Source organism: Pholis gunnellus (genome assembly GCF_910591455.1).
Source record: "Pholis gunnellus genome assembly, chromosome: 8".
Taxonomy (NCBI): Eukaryota; Metazoa; Chordata; class Actinopteri; order Perciformes; family Pholidae; genus Pholis; species Pholis gunnellus.
In genome coordinates, this window is record NC_136534.1 from 21,016,378 (window position 1) to 21,032,821 (window position 16,444).

Genomic DNA, 16,444 nt, shown 5'->3' on the forward strand with positions numbered 1-16,444 from the left:
TTTTTAAGGAGATGGTAAGATTAATGTACATTTAAGTACCATTTTTTAAAATGACTGTGAAATGTCAATCCTGTCAATAATGAATGCTGATTTAAAGCAAATGAAAAATCACTTCACGCTATCAAACTGAAATTAGGATTCAGATGACAGCAGGTAGAATCAAATCATTTGGGGAGGAAGGCATTACATTTTGCTTTGTTGGCCTGACACCATGAGAGAGGTGCAATGGCTGAACTGCATTAGTCATTTTCTCATTGTGATTGCAGGAACAACCCTGAGACATCCCCCTTCAATTAAATCTGTAATGAGTTTCCTGGAAGAAGATATAAGCAGCAAATAAGTAGTTTCTTTCCTTTTTGTTAATCACTGCATGTTGTATCCTTCGAACTGTATGTAGCAACCTGCTGTAAAATAAACTTTGTGGAAAACAGAAAACTTTGTGGAAAACAGTATGGAAGCAAACAAAAAAACAACACACACAATTAGGATTGTTTTAAATGTACAAAGTTGCACAGGTCTTTTTATCAGTATTTGAAAATATCCAACAATGAAAGTTAAATCAAACAGTAAGAATAAGTAATAATAATTATTATCAGCGATAACTAGACTTAAAAGTCAGAACATTTTAGTTTTTTTTTTTAAAACTGAAACACCTGAGGGAAGCAAATCAAAAGAGAACCCAGAAAAAAATAACCACTGAAGTTTAAAAAAAAAAAAAGAAGAAGAAAAGACCACAAATTAAAATCAAGACAAGCTCATACAGGGGTCATTCACTTCATCTGTATGTACAGCACATTCGCTCCACAACTGTGCAGGACAGCGGTGATGAATAGAACCGTGACGAAAATGAAATCTCTCCACTCGCGGGCTCATAGCCTCTAGCGTCAGTATTGGCAGCTGTATGGATTCACATGTAAAGGCAGGGTGAAGCAGAAAAACTACAACAGAAACAGGAAAACCCATTTGGAGCTGGGCGCAAACGTGTTCTTTTCCCTTTATGCTTGTTTTACAGCCACAGAACTGACAGCACTCCATTTGTTACTTTGATCTGAAAGGCTGAGAGGACTGAGAAAGCTTTGTCCTATTCACACAATAACCCAAGCATACAGTGGAAACTCAACCCAACAGCATTCTTTTTTTTAAATTGTCCCTGGATGCATAAGACACTGCCACTTTCCTGACACCTCCGAACTTTTAAGAAATTCATTCAAGCTTGTTTCAGTAAGAAACATGACATCAACATTAGTTTGGAGGTGAATTTGAGGATCACATTTTGTGTTTGTCTGTACATTAATCAATATTCATTACAGTTTAAGCCTCGTTGTAAATTTTTACTTTCGGGTCAAAACTCACCAAAAACACATTACTTGGAAAGAGGGAAATAGAAATGCAAAGAAACCTTTGGTCAAAGAGTGTACTCACAAAGGAAAAGATGCAATGACGATATAAGGAAATCATTCATCACTTAAGATTAACGAAACAACAAACTCAAAGAGCAAAACTCAAGTGGTCTTCAATACGTTTCTCTCTCTTTCTAACAATATGGCCCATAGTTCAACCCTCCTCCCACTACATTTGGGTCTGCAAGTTATACTGGTTTCCTCACAGAGGAAAGAAGGAAAGAAAAAGGTGCTCTTTTCATGAAAGTCATGTTTGTCTTGATTGTTCACAAAAAAAGAAAAGAATTGCCAGCAGGAAGTAACCCCGGCGAAAAGGATATACAATCACAGCGTAAAACGACGGCGTCCTTTACTGGAAACAAATTGAGAGTCCATAACACGCTCCTGAAAAGACTCTGAACCTGCATTAACTTGGTGTTTCGTCATATTTGTGTGACTCTGTGTGTACACACGAGCTGTGCCAACGTGTCCGTCTCGGCTGTTGGTAGTGTTCAGTCTTATTCGGAGACGGTCTTATCCTGTGTCGCTTCGTCCTGCATGCAGCTCCTGCGGATGATGGGCAGCGGATGGGCTTCTGTGTTAAAGACCCAGTCCTCCAGAGGCAGAAGGTCGTCATCGGAGAAGAGCAGGTACAGATACCTGAGCACACGGGAAAAACAATTTCACAGTTTAATTTAATCCAAACATAGGCTCGTTGAACACCTTACTTCTGCTTTCTGTGGTTCCAACAGAGTGACACCTCTTCACTCTCGAGGATTGCATACCTCATTTAAACCTTCATTCATATAAAATCAATAATTTTAGCTTTAATTAACTAATGTGAATAGGACCTTCAGTATTTGGGATGTACATGTCTTTGGCATGTATATTCACAACCACGTTTCTAATCAGCTTATTTTACTTTTATGCGCGACGGACTTCAGACGGAGAGAGTATCGCTGTGGCAGCAGAGCAGTGGGTTGAAAGGAAAGATAACTAAATGTAGCTTTACGTCCTCTTTTTCTAAATTCAGACTAAACTAAAACTCACTTAAAGTATAAATTAGATGGTTTCTGGCAGTGAACATTTTGAATATTTCTAAGATTTAGATTTGTGCTGTAAGAAAAAGCTGCGCTCTCACTACAGGAAGCAGTGTCTTGTACCACTAATACAGTTAAAAGAAGTGGGCCATATGGTTTGAGGGGAAACCTAATTACTGTCCTGCTGCAAGAATATGTGCATCAGCAGTAACCAGTTACTGCAGTGCATGAAATTACGATCTACTTTTTGTGTAACCTGAACACTCTGAACATACTGCCCCATGTAAAAAATGCTGACACACAACCTTTCTCAACAGGATTGTTCTGGTAGAAAAGACAAAAGAGACCAAGCATTTTCTCAAGTTAAAAAAAAGTAATCTTATTTATCTATTACAGCTTGCTGTATCTTCACATTTAAAGAATAAGGGCAGATATATTCTGTATTGTTCTCACAGCCAAACTCCAAAAACAAAACCAACCATTAATTGATTCTACGAACTAATGCGTCAACCATTTTGCAACCAAAACAGGATGAAGATAGTACTTTTGTTTTCCCCAACAGCTATCGGTAGCTATCCCCACCTACCAAAGACTTTTCATTTCATGTTCTTTACAGTTACTATCCGCAGTAGCTTAAATGGCGGACGGTGGAACGACCGAAGAAACTAGAAAACAATCTGCAGAGAGTCCTGTGTGGTGTAGTCATTTTGACATTGACCTGGTACAAAAATAATGCTTGCCTTGACATCTGTACTGTCTGTTGTCTGGGTTCTTTATTCTTTCTAAATTTCACTCTGTATTGTGATGTCACAGATATTAATGACTCTATATAGTGACTTTGCTGTCGTAAACATCACTGTTTCTGCTCTAGAAACATTTAGTTAAATCTATCATATTAATACATTTTAATCCTGTTCTGAATTTTCAAATAATATATTAACAAGCAATTATTTAGTAATGAAAAATAACCGATAAGAGTATCATTAAAGAACCAAACTGATAAGGAGTATTGATGAAGAGTAGGTTGATATTCTAACAATACCCATCCCTACTCCCCGTTGCTGGCTGGCTCCCATTTCTCTCATCCAGCCTCTTCCTTTTGCTCTCAAAGTGCACCAGAATCACGCATTGAACTTTAAAATGCACAGAAGTTAGGGTGGCAATATAAATAGCTCAGAGAAAACAATTACAATATATATTTTTTCCAATGCAGACCTAGTGATGTCATCGCTAATTCATTTGCATAAATCTTAGTGGTTGTGTCGATTGCAACGAGAGAGAGAGAGCGAGAGAGAGAGAGAGAGAGAGAGAGCGAGAGAGAGAGAGAGAGAGAGAGAGAGAGAGAGAGAGAGAGAGAGAGAGAGAGGGCCTGCTTATGGCAGAAGAGTAGAGAGACCCTGTGTTGTTGACAGAGGAACCGTGGACTGAATTACAATATAATATATTTGAATATATTTCTTCTTTTTTCCCTGATGGTCTGAATAAGTCACTAAATTAGTTGCTAGCAGTAGGCTCTCAGGAAGACGGAAAGCATTTCCGATTGTCTTTACGACAACAATGATATGGAGAAGTTCACCAGTAAAAGTTTAGCATTAAAATAAATTTAAAGTACCAAAAGTAAAACAGAATAAAGTGTGTGTGATTGGAATCCCCACAGATGACTCCTAAACACACTGAGTAGATTAAACAGATAAAAAGGTACAGATGAATCCGCAGCATTAAGAATTAGACCCTATTAACACTTTCTAAATCTATGATGGTTTATGCATGCAGATTGTAGAAATGCCAATTGCCACCGGAGATGTAGTGAGGAAACAGGACTTACTTGAGTGTCTCTGAGAGGAAGAAGCTCTGCTGCATGTTATCGTGGCTGGCCGTCAAGGTGTAAACGTCACGGATCCCGGAGAAGCCAGACTCCACTCTGCAGTGTTGCTCCAGGGCCTGACAGGAGGCAGAGGACAGGTTCAAATGTGAACATCTCAAAAAAACAGGACAAGGTAAAGACCACTCCTTGCAGTTGCCAGCTTGAGTGTACAAACTGAATCAATACTACTTCATCCATTTATTCATGTATATTTATTCACCCACTCAATCAGCTCTCACAGAATTGCCTTTTCTCTTCTGCACTGTGGCAGGACCATCTAGATGAAATCATACATGTAAAAGCCTATTCCTCTGATATATTATAGTGCATCAAGAGAAAACCTTTTACTCCAAAGGCAGTGTGTCAATGTAGACCTAAAGAAAGAGTAAATGATGGAACATGTCAAGCCCCTTCAGCCGGCTGCACAATTGAAGCCCAAGCAATGTTAAATCTGACAAGAGCTAATGGTGAGTGGCTGAGCTAGCCAAGCGGATTAGCACATTATCACCCCTGCTACAAAGGGCTGGCTTATATGTGCTAATTACCAAAGACCCCGATGTGTTAATGCTTGATGTTCATGAAGGGAAGCGTTGTGCACCACTTTCAACCTTTGTGCCCGATAATTAAAGGCCCGTCAAACTCGTCGGCCTGATCTCTCCACTTGTGTGCACACTAAATTAATGCTAAATCTATCATGCCAGCCCTCTACAGTTTACTACAGCTAATGTCCCGTCTATTGCCACATTAATAATGGTGCTCCCGACACAACCTTCACCTCCTGCCAGTGGGATTGCCTGATCTACAAGCTAATGTATAGTGCCACACAATATCAAGGAAGCTGGTTGGGGGTAATTGAGGGTGTTGAAGGGGCTTGACATAATAGGTGAGTACAATTTATAAAATCAGAGTCCAAGCTACTGCTGAGAGAGAAGTCTAGGGTATCAAATTACACTGTACTGTATCTCCCACTTAAAAAATAAGGTGACATTGTGAAATTAGTCTTTTTACCATACTGGTTTGAATATACGACAATATTTCGCTCTGGTTGTTACATCTGAAGGCAGCTCCCAGAGTCACTGAGGCACAAAACCCCCCTCAACCACCTTAAGGTGGAGATTCATTGAATATTCTGAAGTTGTCAGTATGTACATTTCTAGTCTTGGAATAAAATGTGGGGTTTACATTTTGTTTTAATGAAAAAACCTTTACCTAAAAAAGACCGTTATCTTTGGACTAAGAGTATCTCGGGGAAGCTTTGCCAACAGTACTAGTGTGATCAAATGTTTTATGTTCAAATGATGAAAAAATAAATAAAAATGCATTTTCAAAATGTCATATCCCCCCCAAAAAAGATCTTGTAGGCTCTATTGCAGTTTCTCACCTCAACAGCTTCCCAGCCCCACTCTCTGTACTTGGGGTCGTGGGTCAGTCTCCACATGTACATGTAGCTCTCGATGACTTCTGGTCGTAGGATGTAATATCTGTCGCTCAGCCTGGTCGCTGTTGCTTCTCCTCCACCGTCAAATCTGAACGCCTCAGGTCCCAGTTTGGTGGCTGACGGAGGCCAAAAAAAAAAAAGAAAAAACAGAAGAGATTATTATTCGGGTACATTTTCGACAGATAAGCAATCAATTTCTAAATCTAAAAATACCAGCACACTGAATGTTTTTCTTTCTTTTTTGCAAACAAACAAACATCACAGAGCAAAAAGACCATTCAATTATTGCTAGTTTCGAAAAAAAGGGTTGGCTAGTTGGTGGCTGAAAAGATGAGCAAAAAGGAAAACTGGTAAAAGCCATTAAGACTGGAAGACACAGCGGGTGGATCAGTTGCTTCAAGTCAATTCCAGGTACATTTTGTTTATACAGTCTAAAATCAAAAGTATGGCTCATAGGGCTTTACAATATGCTTTGACCCTCCATTCGGATAAGAAACAAAAGAACCATAGGAAGTGCAACAGAGCAGGGATCCGTCTTTCAGGATCTTTCTTTACATACAACATGTGATGTAGATACAGAGGAGTAGACAGAAGCAGCAGTAGCACAATTACTATATGGAGCCGACAGCTTTTCATGGTGGGAAATGTCAAACTGTTCCTGGAGTCTTTATTTACCTCATCCACATACAGAACTAAACCTCTATTTTTTTTAATAATGCCTATTTAAGAGACATACCTTTATTTCCCATTTTTTATACGTACATTTCACCTATTTTAGTAAAAAAGTGTCCTTGTTTTTCACATCTTTTCCTGTTTTTATTTGCTGTTATGTTTACATTACATTCAATATTTGTCTTATTTTTCTTTAATTAATCACTTTGTTTTTAACTTGATGTCTGCATTTCATGTTGTTGCTCTGTCATTTATCCGCTGTAGCCTTTCTACATCTACTCTCAACAGGTTCTATTAAGAGATGGACCAATACCGATACCAGCATCTGTGCTCGTGTACTCGTAAAACTACTCTGATACGACCACACCAGCTACTATTACGGCAATGAGGCAATAACCTCTCGTCAGTTGAGCCCAATAAGCCGCCCAGCTGCAACGATGATGCACAAACTGGTTAAATCCATAATTCATCACCAGCTGCAGTGCGTAAAACAGGCAGTCCTCAATAAATCTCCAGCGTATCAATTAGTTTAGCTGTGAGTTTGTGTGTCTAGCATAATCTATCAAGCTTCCCGCCAGTGTGCTGAAAACCTGGCTTAACGTTCGCGAGTGTCCGTTCGAGAGAGAGCGTGTGTGTGTGACAGTGAGTATGAAGTCAGCAGTTAAGTTACAGCTGTGAATGTAGCAGTGCAGTGTGCGTGTGTACAGTTTATTTAACAACTTCTCAAAACCTGTGAGGAGACGAGAGCGAACTGTGCCTTGCTTGTTAGCCAGCTGATGATTAAAGTGAAATGACCTTTAAGGTGGACCAGTGCTATTCTCTTTTAAGGGAGAAGATGCTAAATTAGAAGAGTTAAATTAAATGGATAACTATTAAAATCCCTACTGAAAACTATGCTCTTTGTATCAGGAAAACACAGTGTTGAATGTTGAAATGTCAGAAACAGCATCATGTCGGATATTGAAATTGTTAAGGTCAGAAAGTAAGGGTTATCTTACAAAACATGACACACAAAACAATAAAACATGTTTTCAAAGTTATTGTTAGAACTGTAATGGTATCATTAAGTACTCCTATCGGTGCTTGGTATTGGCAAGTACTCAAATGTAAGTACTTCTACTTGGTCTGAAAAAGTGGTTTCAGTTCAAGTTTTATAAAGATAAACTCACTCACTCACCAAAACACATTGTGTGTATCTTAGTGGTCTTGGTTTCACGTTGCAGATATGCGAGCCGACTAAAAACTACACATGACAAATCTACGTCCGGTCGCTGTCACCTAGTACATGAGCTACGTCTCCCGTCCTTTACATTTTCTCCCCCCCGAATTGTTTACGTCTATGTTTAGTAGCCTAACTTTTCTTCTTCTCTGTCTTTGCTAATGCATTGCTACACATGGTACCTTTAATTATTGTCTTGATGAAATTTATCAAAATGCACACCTCCACTGCACCAACTTAGCCGGCACAACTTCATAACTACGCCACACCTGTCCCTCCGCATTTCAGAGCCCCTCCTCTCCTTTTCATTACATACATCTGATTCCTGATCACACTTCACTGTTGGGCCGTTTCCTGCCTCCTGACAGCCTGTTTTGAACTTAGTAATTCTCTGTGCAGTTGGCGCTTGTGATTGGAATATTAAAACGCTAATTCAACAGAGGATCATCAGTAACTCACAGCGCAGACAACACGATGGATTTTTAACACAAGTTGATCAGACGAATAGTACGTCTGTGTCTAACACAATTTAGAAGTTTGTCTCAGGATTAGTTCGACCCGCTTTGGGAACTGAATAGAGATCTTTTATGCCAAAATACATTTTGGTAAGTATGTACATCTATGATTTATGATATATATTTATCATTGTATCTTTCATACCAACCAGTTTCCTAACCCACTTGCATGTTGTACATGATTAAATTTCCTCCGGCAAAATCCAGTTTACTGTGTTCTGTTAATTCCCCGCTGATCGTTAATGATTACAGATCAAATATATATTTGTTCCTATATTTGAACAGCAGTTAGAATAAGAGGTGATAGCCCTAAGTGATACATGCTTGTCAGTCTTTCAAATTGACTCTATTATACATCAGCTCATGCATATCAATAGTAGAAAAGCACGAAGCTTGGCTAATTAAAACTCTATTACCACCTTTTGTCTGAAACCAATAACATTTTCCTCTTCCTGCTGCTTCCCATGAGACCTCCATTTTTCAGCATCAGTCTGTTTGCTGTGAAGGTGGCAGACATCCAGAGCAGCAGCAGGAGGAGAGTCTTCAAGGTATCCTTATTGAAGACAAAGCTAAATAGCCGCCACTTTACGCACATGCAATAGCAAATCTCTCTTCTCTCTCTCTCTCTCTCTCTTTTCTGCAGACAGCTAATCCAAGAGCTGCTAAGAACCCATCCAGTCCCTTTTAATGAGCAAAGAGAAACCTGGTGGATGACTATGAAAGAGAAGCCTTCTGGGTCTGCGGATCAGAAGTATTCCTAGCGTATCAAGGAACCTGTTTAGTGATGAGTCACGTTATCTTACTGGAGAAGCGAAGGCGAGTGAACACTTGAGGATGAATCCTTACAGCCCAGCCGTCAGTGGAGGGGGGGTGAAAAAAGAAGCTTGAAATTAGCAGAGGAGATTATTGTCAGGGCCAAGACAGATGCCAGGGAAGAGAAGAGATCAAACAGCAGCCTTTCCAAAAAAATGAAGTCAGGCTTGTTGCTGGCAACTTTCCTCTCCTTTTTCACTCTCTATTGCATTTTTCTCCGGGGTAACTCCTCCACTCTCCCTCATTTATAGGTTGGAGCCGCAGTAAGATTGCCTGTGGACTCAGTTTTTATTATTCTTCAATACTTTATCTCCATTTTCTCTCCTAGTCTCTTTTCTTTTCATTCTTTCTCCTGAATTATAACAAAATGTGATTATCAGTATCTAACACACTTCGAGACACCTCTGTGTCGGCTGTTGCTGCCTACAGCTGTGAGACGTTGGAGAATAATCAAGGACTGTGATTTTTTCGCAGCTCCTTATTAGGCCCTTTGTCTCTCCGTTGAGGTGAAGCCACCGAGAGCGATTCTCATTTTCAGTCAGGGCAAAATTGAAACGCCCGAGGCCTTTTTAATTTACAATATTGGACTCCTACACTTGTAATTTTCTTACTCTGAATGCCACCATAACCTCTCTTAAGAAAGAAAGATAAGGCGAACCACAACAGTGATCGAGCATACGCTTATTTCTTATAATAGCCAATGAATTGGATCCAAAGAGTATGAACACCAAGTAGAAATTACTGACGAGTTCACATTTCGAATGATGGGAAGCAAGAAGTTTTAAGAAAGATAAACACTAACCAGTAAGGTGGAAAATGTATTATTTTGAGATGCTATAATGTTGCATGCTGGTAGCCGACTGCAATGTGTCTATTTGCCACTGAACCTAGTGAGAAGTCCTCCAAAGGAAGCATATAACCGGGTACGGGCTGGACTCAGGTCTCTATTTTATTTTTTAACACTTCGAACCAAATTGTGTGGCAATATTGAATCCTGAATCCTAAGCATGTGCAGAAGTCTATCTTGAAAACATTTTTATACGACTATAGGTAAGGTGTGAGAATTAAAAAAAAAACGATCTTTCAATTTGACGTGGTACATTTATATTTAAAACTAAATGAGCAGCAAGAGTCACTCATCGGCTGCCTTCCTCCTGTACGACATTGCGCCTCCTGAACTGAACTATAGTCCAGCCTCTCCAAGCTTGAGTATCCCTCTTCAGCATTCCTGGCATTTCCACTCACCTGAGCGAGTGTAGCTCTCGTGGCATGTGTGTGTGATCTCAGCAGCCAGGTCCAGGAAGTGTTGCCTCTTCTCCGGCGCCCCATCGTCAGCCCCGATGCCGATCATGCCCCCTGAGAAGCAGGCCAGGTGACCCATCTTGTGGTCCAGGATTCCTCCCCTCCACTCGGCCATGTAGGTGAGACCACCGGGGGACTTTTGCACCAGATTAGCTTCAATCGCCTGCAGCAACACAAGGTCAGGACTATTTAAACCAGCATTAACTTAAGGCTACAGAATGTGTATTTTACTGTGAACTGAATAGGATTACGCAGCTGTGGCAGCTTGTGCTAAATGAACCCAAGCAACAACCACCACCCTTTTTGATCTGACGGACGCAACTTCCCAAATGGAGTATCTATAGACGTTGTTTTCTATAAAGGTCTGTATATAAGTACAATCTTCAAACAGGGAGAGAAGTCCAACACGGCTGCTACACTGTAAACGTCTGCATTTATATTTTAAATGATGTATATGTTGTATAACAGTACGACAAACCTCTGAGGGATTTTATCTGATACCCTGAAGAGGTCCAGTACAGATTATTTAATAAATGATCAAAAGACAGATGGACGAGGCGGAGAAAATCGAAGGGAGAAAAAAACTTTTTTACATTTCTGCCTTTTTGCAACCGTGCTTCCTGTCAGCACTTTATGTTTTATAACAGTTAGAAGGACATCTCATCAGATAATTTCTGAACAATTTATCATTCTCTCTCTCTTGAACAGATTTGTCTTTCTCTCATCGCTGTCTCATCTATTCCATGCTCATTTTGCATTTGAATACAGGATTGTGTTATTCAGCAGCAACACCTCACCTCAAGTGATTAAAAGTGTAAATTCTCTCTCTAATCTCAGGTCTAATCGTTCATTATTATTTTCTAACAGCTCTTTTAGGATGTGCTTGGGAAAACAAAATGAGGAAATTAAGAAATCCTCTTTTAGATTTGCAATTGGTTTGTGGAGTGGGACATTTTAATTTCAAATTACTTGGTGACGGTGACAATCAGTACTGTAGTATGTCGTTTTTTTTTTTATCCTTTACGTAACAATTCCCTCCAACCACAGCTGTATGAGACAAACCGTTGATGCTAAATGAGGGTTGATAAAGATGAAACATGCTGAGGACAAAACACACGTGTATACTATGAAAGCTTATAAACACCATGTTCTCAGAAAAAAAAAAAAATTCTTGAGGGATGATAATTTACTGCTAATTAGCAGTTGTTAGCAGTAATCATGGCATAGACTAATTGGAAAATGTTCTCACATTCAACACTGTGTTTTAATTAGTAATCTACTTTTATACGAATGCCAAAGATAATGAGTTGTGCCGCGCCTTCACCTTAGATCGCTCTACAAAAACACAGTATATAACTTAATCTGATAGCACGGGGGTCCCTGGCCATTTAAAAGCCAAGTCACAGGAGAGGACAGTCTGGAATTAGCAGTTATGCCTCTGGCTTGACCCTCCGATGAGAACTGAGGAAATCTCAATGGCAATTTTAGGTTATTGTCTGTGATACAGTAATTGTAGCCGGAGGGAATGCGCTTTACTCTGACACTATCTCCATTAAAGACGAAAACAGATGGATTCTGATGGGTTTTTCTTTTTGTGCATATGTACACTGTGCAGTGGGTTCATGTGCACAGACTTTTTTTCTGCAGGTAGTTGGAGTGCTGCAATTTTACATGACCGTTATATAAATACATGAATCAGTTGCCGTATAATCCCATTAAGCAGTAACAGGAAGCTTTCCTGTTCGATATCATCTTCCTTTCTTTGCCCTATGACCGTTCCACTGAGAGCATCTCTGTCACAAAAGTACTCCCGCTGTATATAATCACGGTATGGTGCTTTGAATAAAAGCAGCCATTACCGCCCTACATCCGCTTCTAAATCGGATCCACTGATTGTCAGTAGGAGAGAGAATCATCTAATCATCTATGCATAAAAAAGACCTCTGGTTTTGAGTGACAAGAGGACACTTTGCTTTGCACTATCACTCCATTATTTCTTTAAGTGCAGTACAAACACTTTCAGACATTGGTATGTAAATGGGATGGCAATTCAACATGTCACTTTTGCTTAAAAGTCATGACAGCACTGTTAATGGGTTGTAAGACTTACAACACAGTACAAGTCTGAATTTTATGCCGTCATAACCAAATGACTTCAGCAGCACAGGATTAAGATTAATATGCCCAAAGAGCGATTAAATGCATGTCTGTTTTCACCCCCCCCTCACAGAGTAACTCTAAACATACAGCATGTGAGAAACCCAACTTAATGTTGTGCCATGTATTGCCTGCCCGTGTGTCAGGTTTAATAAAACAGGCAGCTCTCTAATAATAAGATTTGTGTCAAATGACATATAATTGATGAGACATTTTATTATCACTCTGAGAGAAGGGGAGGGCGACCCTCATCGATCAAGCTTCCAGCAGTCACACTCATGATGGTCACTAATTAAGTCTTCAACTGCAAAAAAATCATCTTTAATGCAGCCTTTGTGAGGACAAGGAACACATTTCTACCTTCTTATTTTTCTTTTTAACTCAACGATCTCTGTGGCACCACGAGCCAAACATCAAGAAAACGTTGTGGCTCTTTTTTATTAAAGTCTGAATGAAGCCATTAAGGAATATTTCAGTTACTGACTATGTTCTCTGTCTGAATGAAAAAAAACACAATCACCTTAACAGATGAATGAAGCCAGGCTTCAACTATCCCCTAAAAACTTTAAGCAATGTACCTGCTGCCCGTTTTGTCTAGCTGTTTGTATTGAGTGTAAAGCACTTTGTACACTTTGTTTGATTGCAGGCTTATGCAAATGACTGTAACTATTATCATTTCATCTAATGGAGCCGTGCATAAGCGTGAAATGTAATATTTAAATTTCCATACCTCCAACGCGCCGTAGTACATTTTCTTTGCGTCCTCGTCCGTCTTGTCAGACATCAGATATGATTTGATCAGATACTCGTAGAAACTATCCCCGAGGCCACCGATGGAAACGTGATCTAAGAACGGGAACAGGAGGAAAACGGATCTGTGTGAAAATATTCAGCAGGGTCACATACAGGTCTGTATTCAGGTTATCTGCAAAATGCAAATGTTTTCGTATGCAATCAGGCTGTTGGGAGACACACTTTTAAACTTTTAAAGTGGTGATTTTTAGCTAAATCAAAAATGTATGAATAAATAATTTTCATCGGTTAATTAAAACATCCATCCATCCATTTATTGCCACTTATCCAGGTTGCAATATTTTAATGAATTATCCTATTATAAATACTGCTGGGAAACACCCAATAAATATGATCTAGTATAAATAAATTCTAGGCCATATCGTTCTGGTTTCCCATAATACTTTCACACTGGCCGGTATAATGGGGGGAAACAGGTATTAAAATGCGCCCGATGTCGTATTAAAAGGGTCCCAACAACCCAACGCTATCTGACTAACATATGTCATAGTGTTAGAATATCCAAAATAAACTGCATTTTCTACATTTTGTCATTCGTTTAGGGCTTTTGTGGTTAATTCGAGGCATGCATGATCAAGTTACATGAACCCACATGCTCTCTGTTCACTGGTGGTAGAACATTTTTAATTATGTAAAACACTTAAAGCTTGTGAGTGGTAAGTATAAGTCCATGTTCAAAGTCATAAAGATGAATATGATATTGCAGTGGAGGCGTGCATACTACAAGTCTTCATCCATCCACTCATGCTCTTTGAATGCACACACACACGTTTGCTAACTCCCCCGCAAGGTTATCACAGTGCTGCTGTGTTTGTCCTTGACATAGACAGAAGAGGGTGAGCTGTGAAGCCAAGATTTCTTTTTTTCCCCCTTTGTTGAAATACGTATACACAGTTTTGCTTCTCTACACACTCACCCACAACAATTAGCCTCTGTAATCATCCAGATTAGCACTGTTTCAGTCCCAGCTTCGTCTTATCGCGTTCTTTTTTGCCCCCCCCCCCCCCAACTCCTTTCAGGTAAATCGGAAAGATCCAATTTCCTGAAGTAATTGAATTCATTATAATTTTAATAACCCAGAGCAATGGGAGTATATAGCCATTGCTATGAGGCTGATATTAAAAATGAAAGGAAGTAGACGGATGGGTGGGTGACATAGATGAGCAGCAATAAGAGCTTTGACACGTGAGGTGACTCAAGGTCTTTCAGCGGCGTGAAAGCCGAATGAAAGAGTCAGAAATGGGGAAAAATGGGAAATTACATTCAATGAACTCAAAGTATTTTACTCTAATCCCACATTTGGAAAATACAATTATTGAAATACTTACTAGGTAACAAGAATGACCTTCCCTGGGCAGCTCAGACAGTGATTTGTCACTTTCTTTTTGTTCTTTCTAATAATGCAAGAAAGCCGTTGACTTGTCCTTCATTACAAATTAAACTCTACAACCCAAATGCACTCATAATCTTACAATAATCTCCAGAATGAAGGTCCCGTATACAGCTGACACAGTACTTACGTTGGACCCAGTTGCCGCTGACTGGACTGAGGAAGTTGGGGTACAGGCCGTGGGGTTTTTCAATCTTGTTCAGTAGTTTTCTGATGTTCATCACCTGCAAAGACACCAGGGTACAATGAATATCAGAATACTACACTCCCAATCCATGGTCAAACTTCAGTAGAATAGTCCTGAAAAGTAACACTGGAAATGTACTGTATATATCAAACCTTCTCTGTGTAGATGGGATTCCTGGAGAGCTCTGAAAGATGGACAAATTCGAGATGAAGAGTCCCGAACTCAGCCAGGATGCTGCTCCCGGCTGAGGCCCAGCCCCAACTCCAACTGGTGCCACTGCAACAATAACCAAAGAAGTAGACTAAGTCTCATGGCTGTTACACACCGGCGTCTTCAAGGACAAACACTTTCATAAGATTACTGCATATGAGCAGTTTATTTAGAAAAACGAATCATCCTGTGACAGGTTTGATCAGTGTCTCTTCGCACTGTGTTTGTGTTCATGCCTTAAAAAATGCAGTGAGCAGAAGTATGTTCATTTTCTCTAAAGGTGGGCGAAACGGGAACCTGAGGCCACATAATAATGATCAACAAGCTTGTTAGTCAGGAGCACAGCTCACCTTTTAACCGTCATTACAGCAGGTAGTTCCTGATTTCAACAGATTTATAACAACCATTTTTGTTTTCTTTACTACTGAGTAATGCAACACAGTTACTTCTTGAAAGCAACCATGTTCACTCATTAAAATGATAAAAGTAAATATGTTTACAGTATGTAGAGTTGAAAATCTACAGGAGGGTGAGAAAAGTGTACTAGTTTGAATCTGAATTGAAAGTAAATGAATATGCAAAACGTAAAATAGAATAAAAGCACCAATAGTGCATGAATGCAGTCCGTACTGTAGATCTAACTGATTCATCTAAATACAGCACAATCTCCTGAATGCACTAGTGCTTCATGTGATCCTCCTGTATCAGCAGCAGTATTACTTTTGGTTTTAGAAGTGATTTTCTCTCAGTATTACACTGAACAAAGTTACAGAAAGTCGCCCATTCAGAGCGCCTCTCCTTCTGTCTGTGTTTAATGCATCATAACAGACAGGTCTTATTTTTTTATTCCCTTTTCAGATGGAAATCAATAATCTAATCTACTGCATGTCTCCAGAGATGTGCGTAATGCATTCCGTCCAAAGTTTATCGATCCATTTCAACATTCAGCTGTTGTTATTTGTGGTTTTCAGAGTTGGACAATGTATCATCCTCCTATACTCACTCTATCTTAACTGTGTGCAACAAAGCTGAAACAATTAGTTGATTAATCTATTAACATTTGACAGAACGTTAATCCTCCACAATTTTTGATGGTTCCAGCTTCTAAAATGTTGTTCTTTTCTGTGTATGATGTGATAGTTAACTGAATAAGTGATTACCCGCATCTACCAATAAAGCTCGGTTGCATAATGCATTTTAGAAACCTTTTTTGTCATATTTGTTAAAATTCTCTTTACAGCAATCAATAAATCAAATGTTCTGACATACAAAAATGTAAAAATTAAATTTGTTATGTGACAAAAATTAAATTTGTTATGTGACAAAAAAAGTAATGTCATGAACTGAAAACATTTTAAAGCTGTAAGACGAAAAACACAAACAACTCCCAGACCAGATAATGCTGCGGCAGCGACCTGTCAATCACAGTACGCCCGCCCTAAAGT

General features: G+C 39.4%; 1 protein-coding gene across 1 annotated transcript in view; it reads right to left on the minus strand.

Annotated features, from left to right (window-relative positions):
* Positions 1 to 502: 502 nt before the first annotated feature.
* The window catches only part of LOC306699477 (mannosyl-oligosaccharide 1,2-alpha-mannosidase IA), a 163,862-nt gene continuing 147,920 nt past the window's right edge, over positions 503 to 16,444 (minus strand). The window contains exons 6-12 of the mRNA XM_079164105.1: positions 14,942 to 15,065; positions 14,733 to 14,826; positions 13,130 to 13,245; positions 10,186 to 10,405; positions 5,665 to 5,837; positions 4,245 to 4,360; positions 503 to 2,039 (exon numbers count right to left, since the gene is read on the minus strand). Coding sequence (XP_079020231.1) covers positions 1,898 to 2,039; positions 4,245 to 4,360; positions 5,665 to 5,837; positions 10,186 to 10,405; positions 13,130 to 13,245; positions 14,733 to 14,826; positions 14,942 to 15,065 — 985 coding nt within the window. The 3' untranslated portion in view covers positions 503 to 1,897. The remainder of the gene's footprint in view (positions 2,040 to 4,244; positions 4,361 to 5,664; positions 5,838 to 10,185; positions 10,406 to 13,129; positions 13,246 to 14,732; positions 14,827 to 14,941; positions 15,066 to 16,444) is intronic.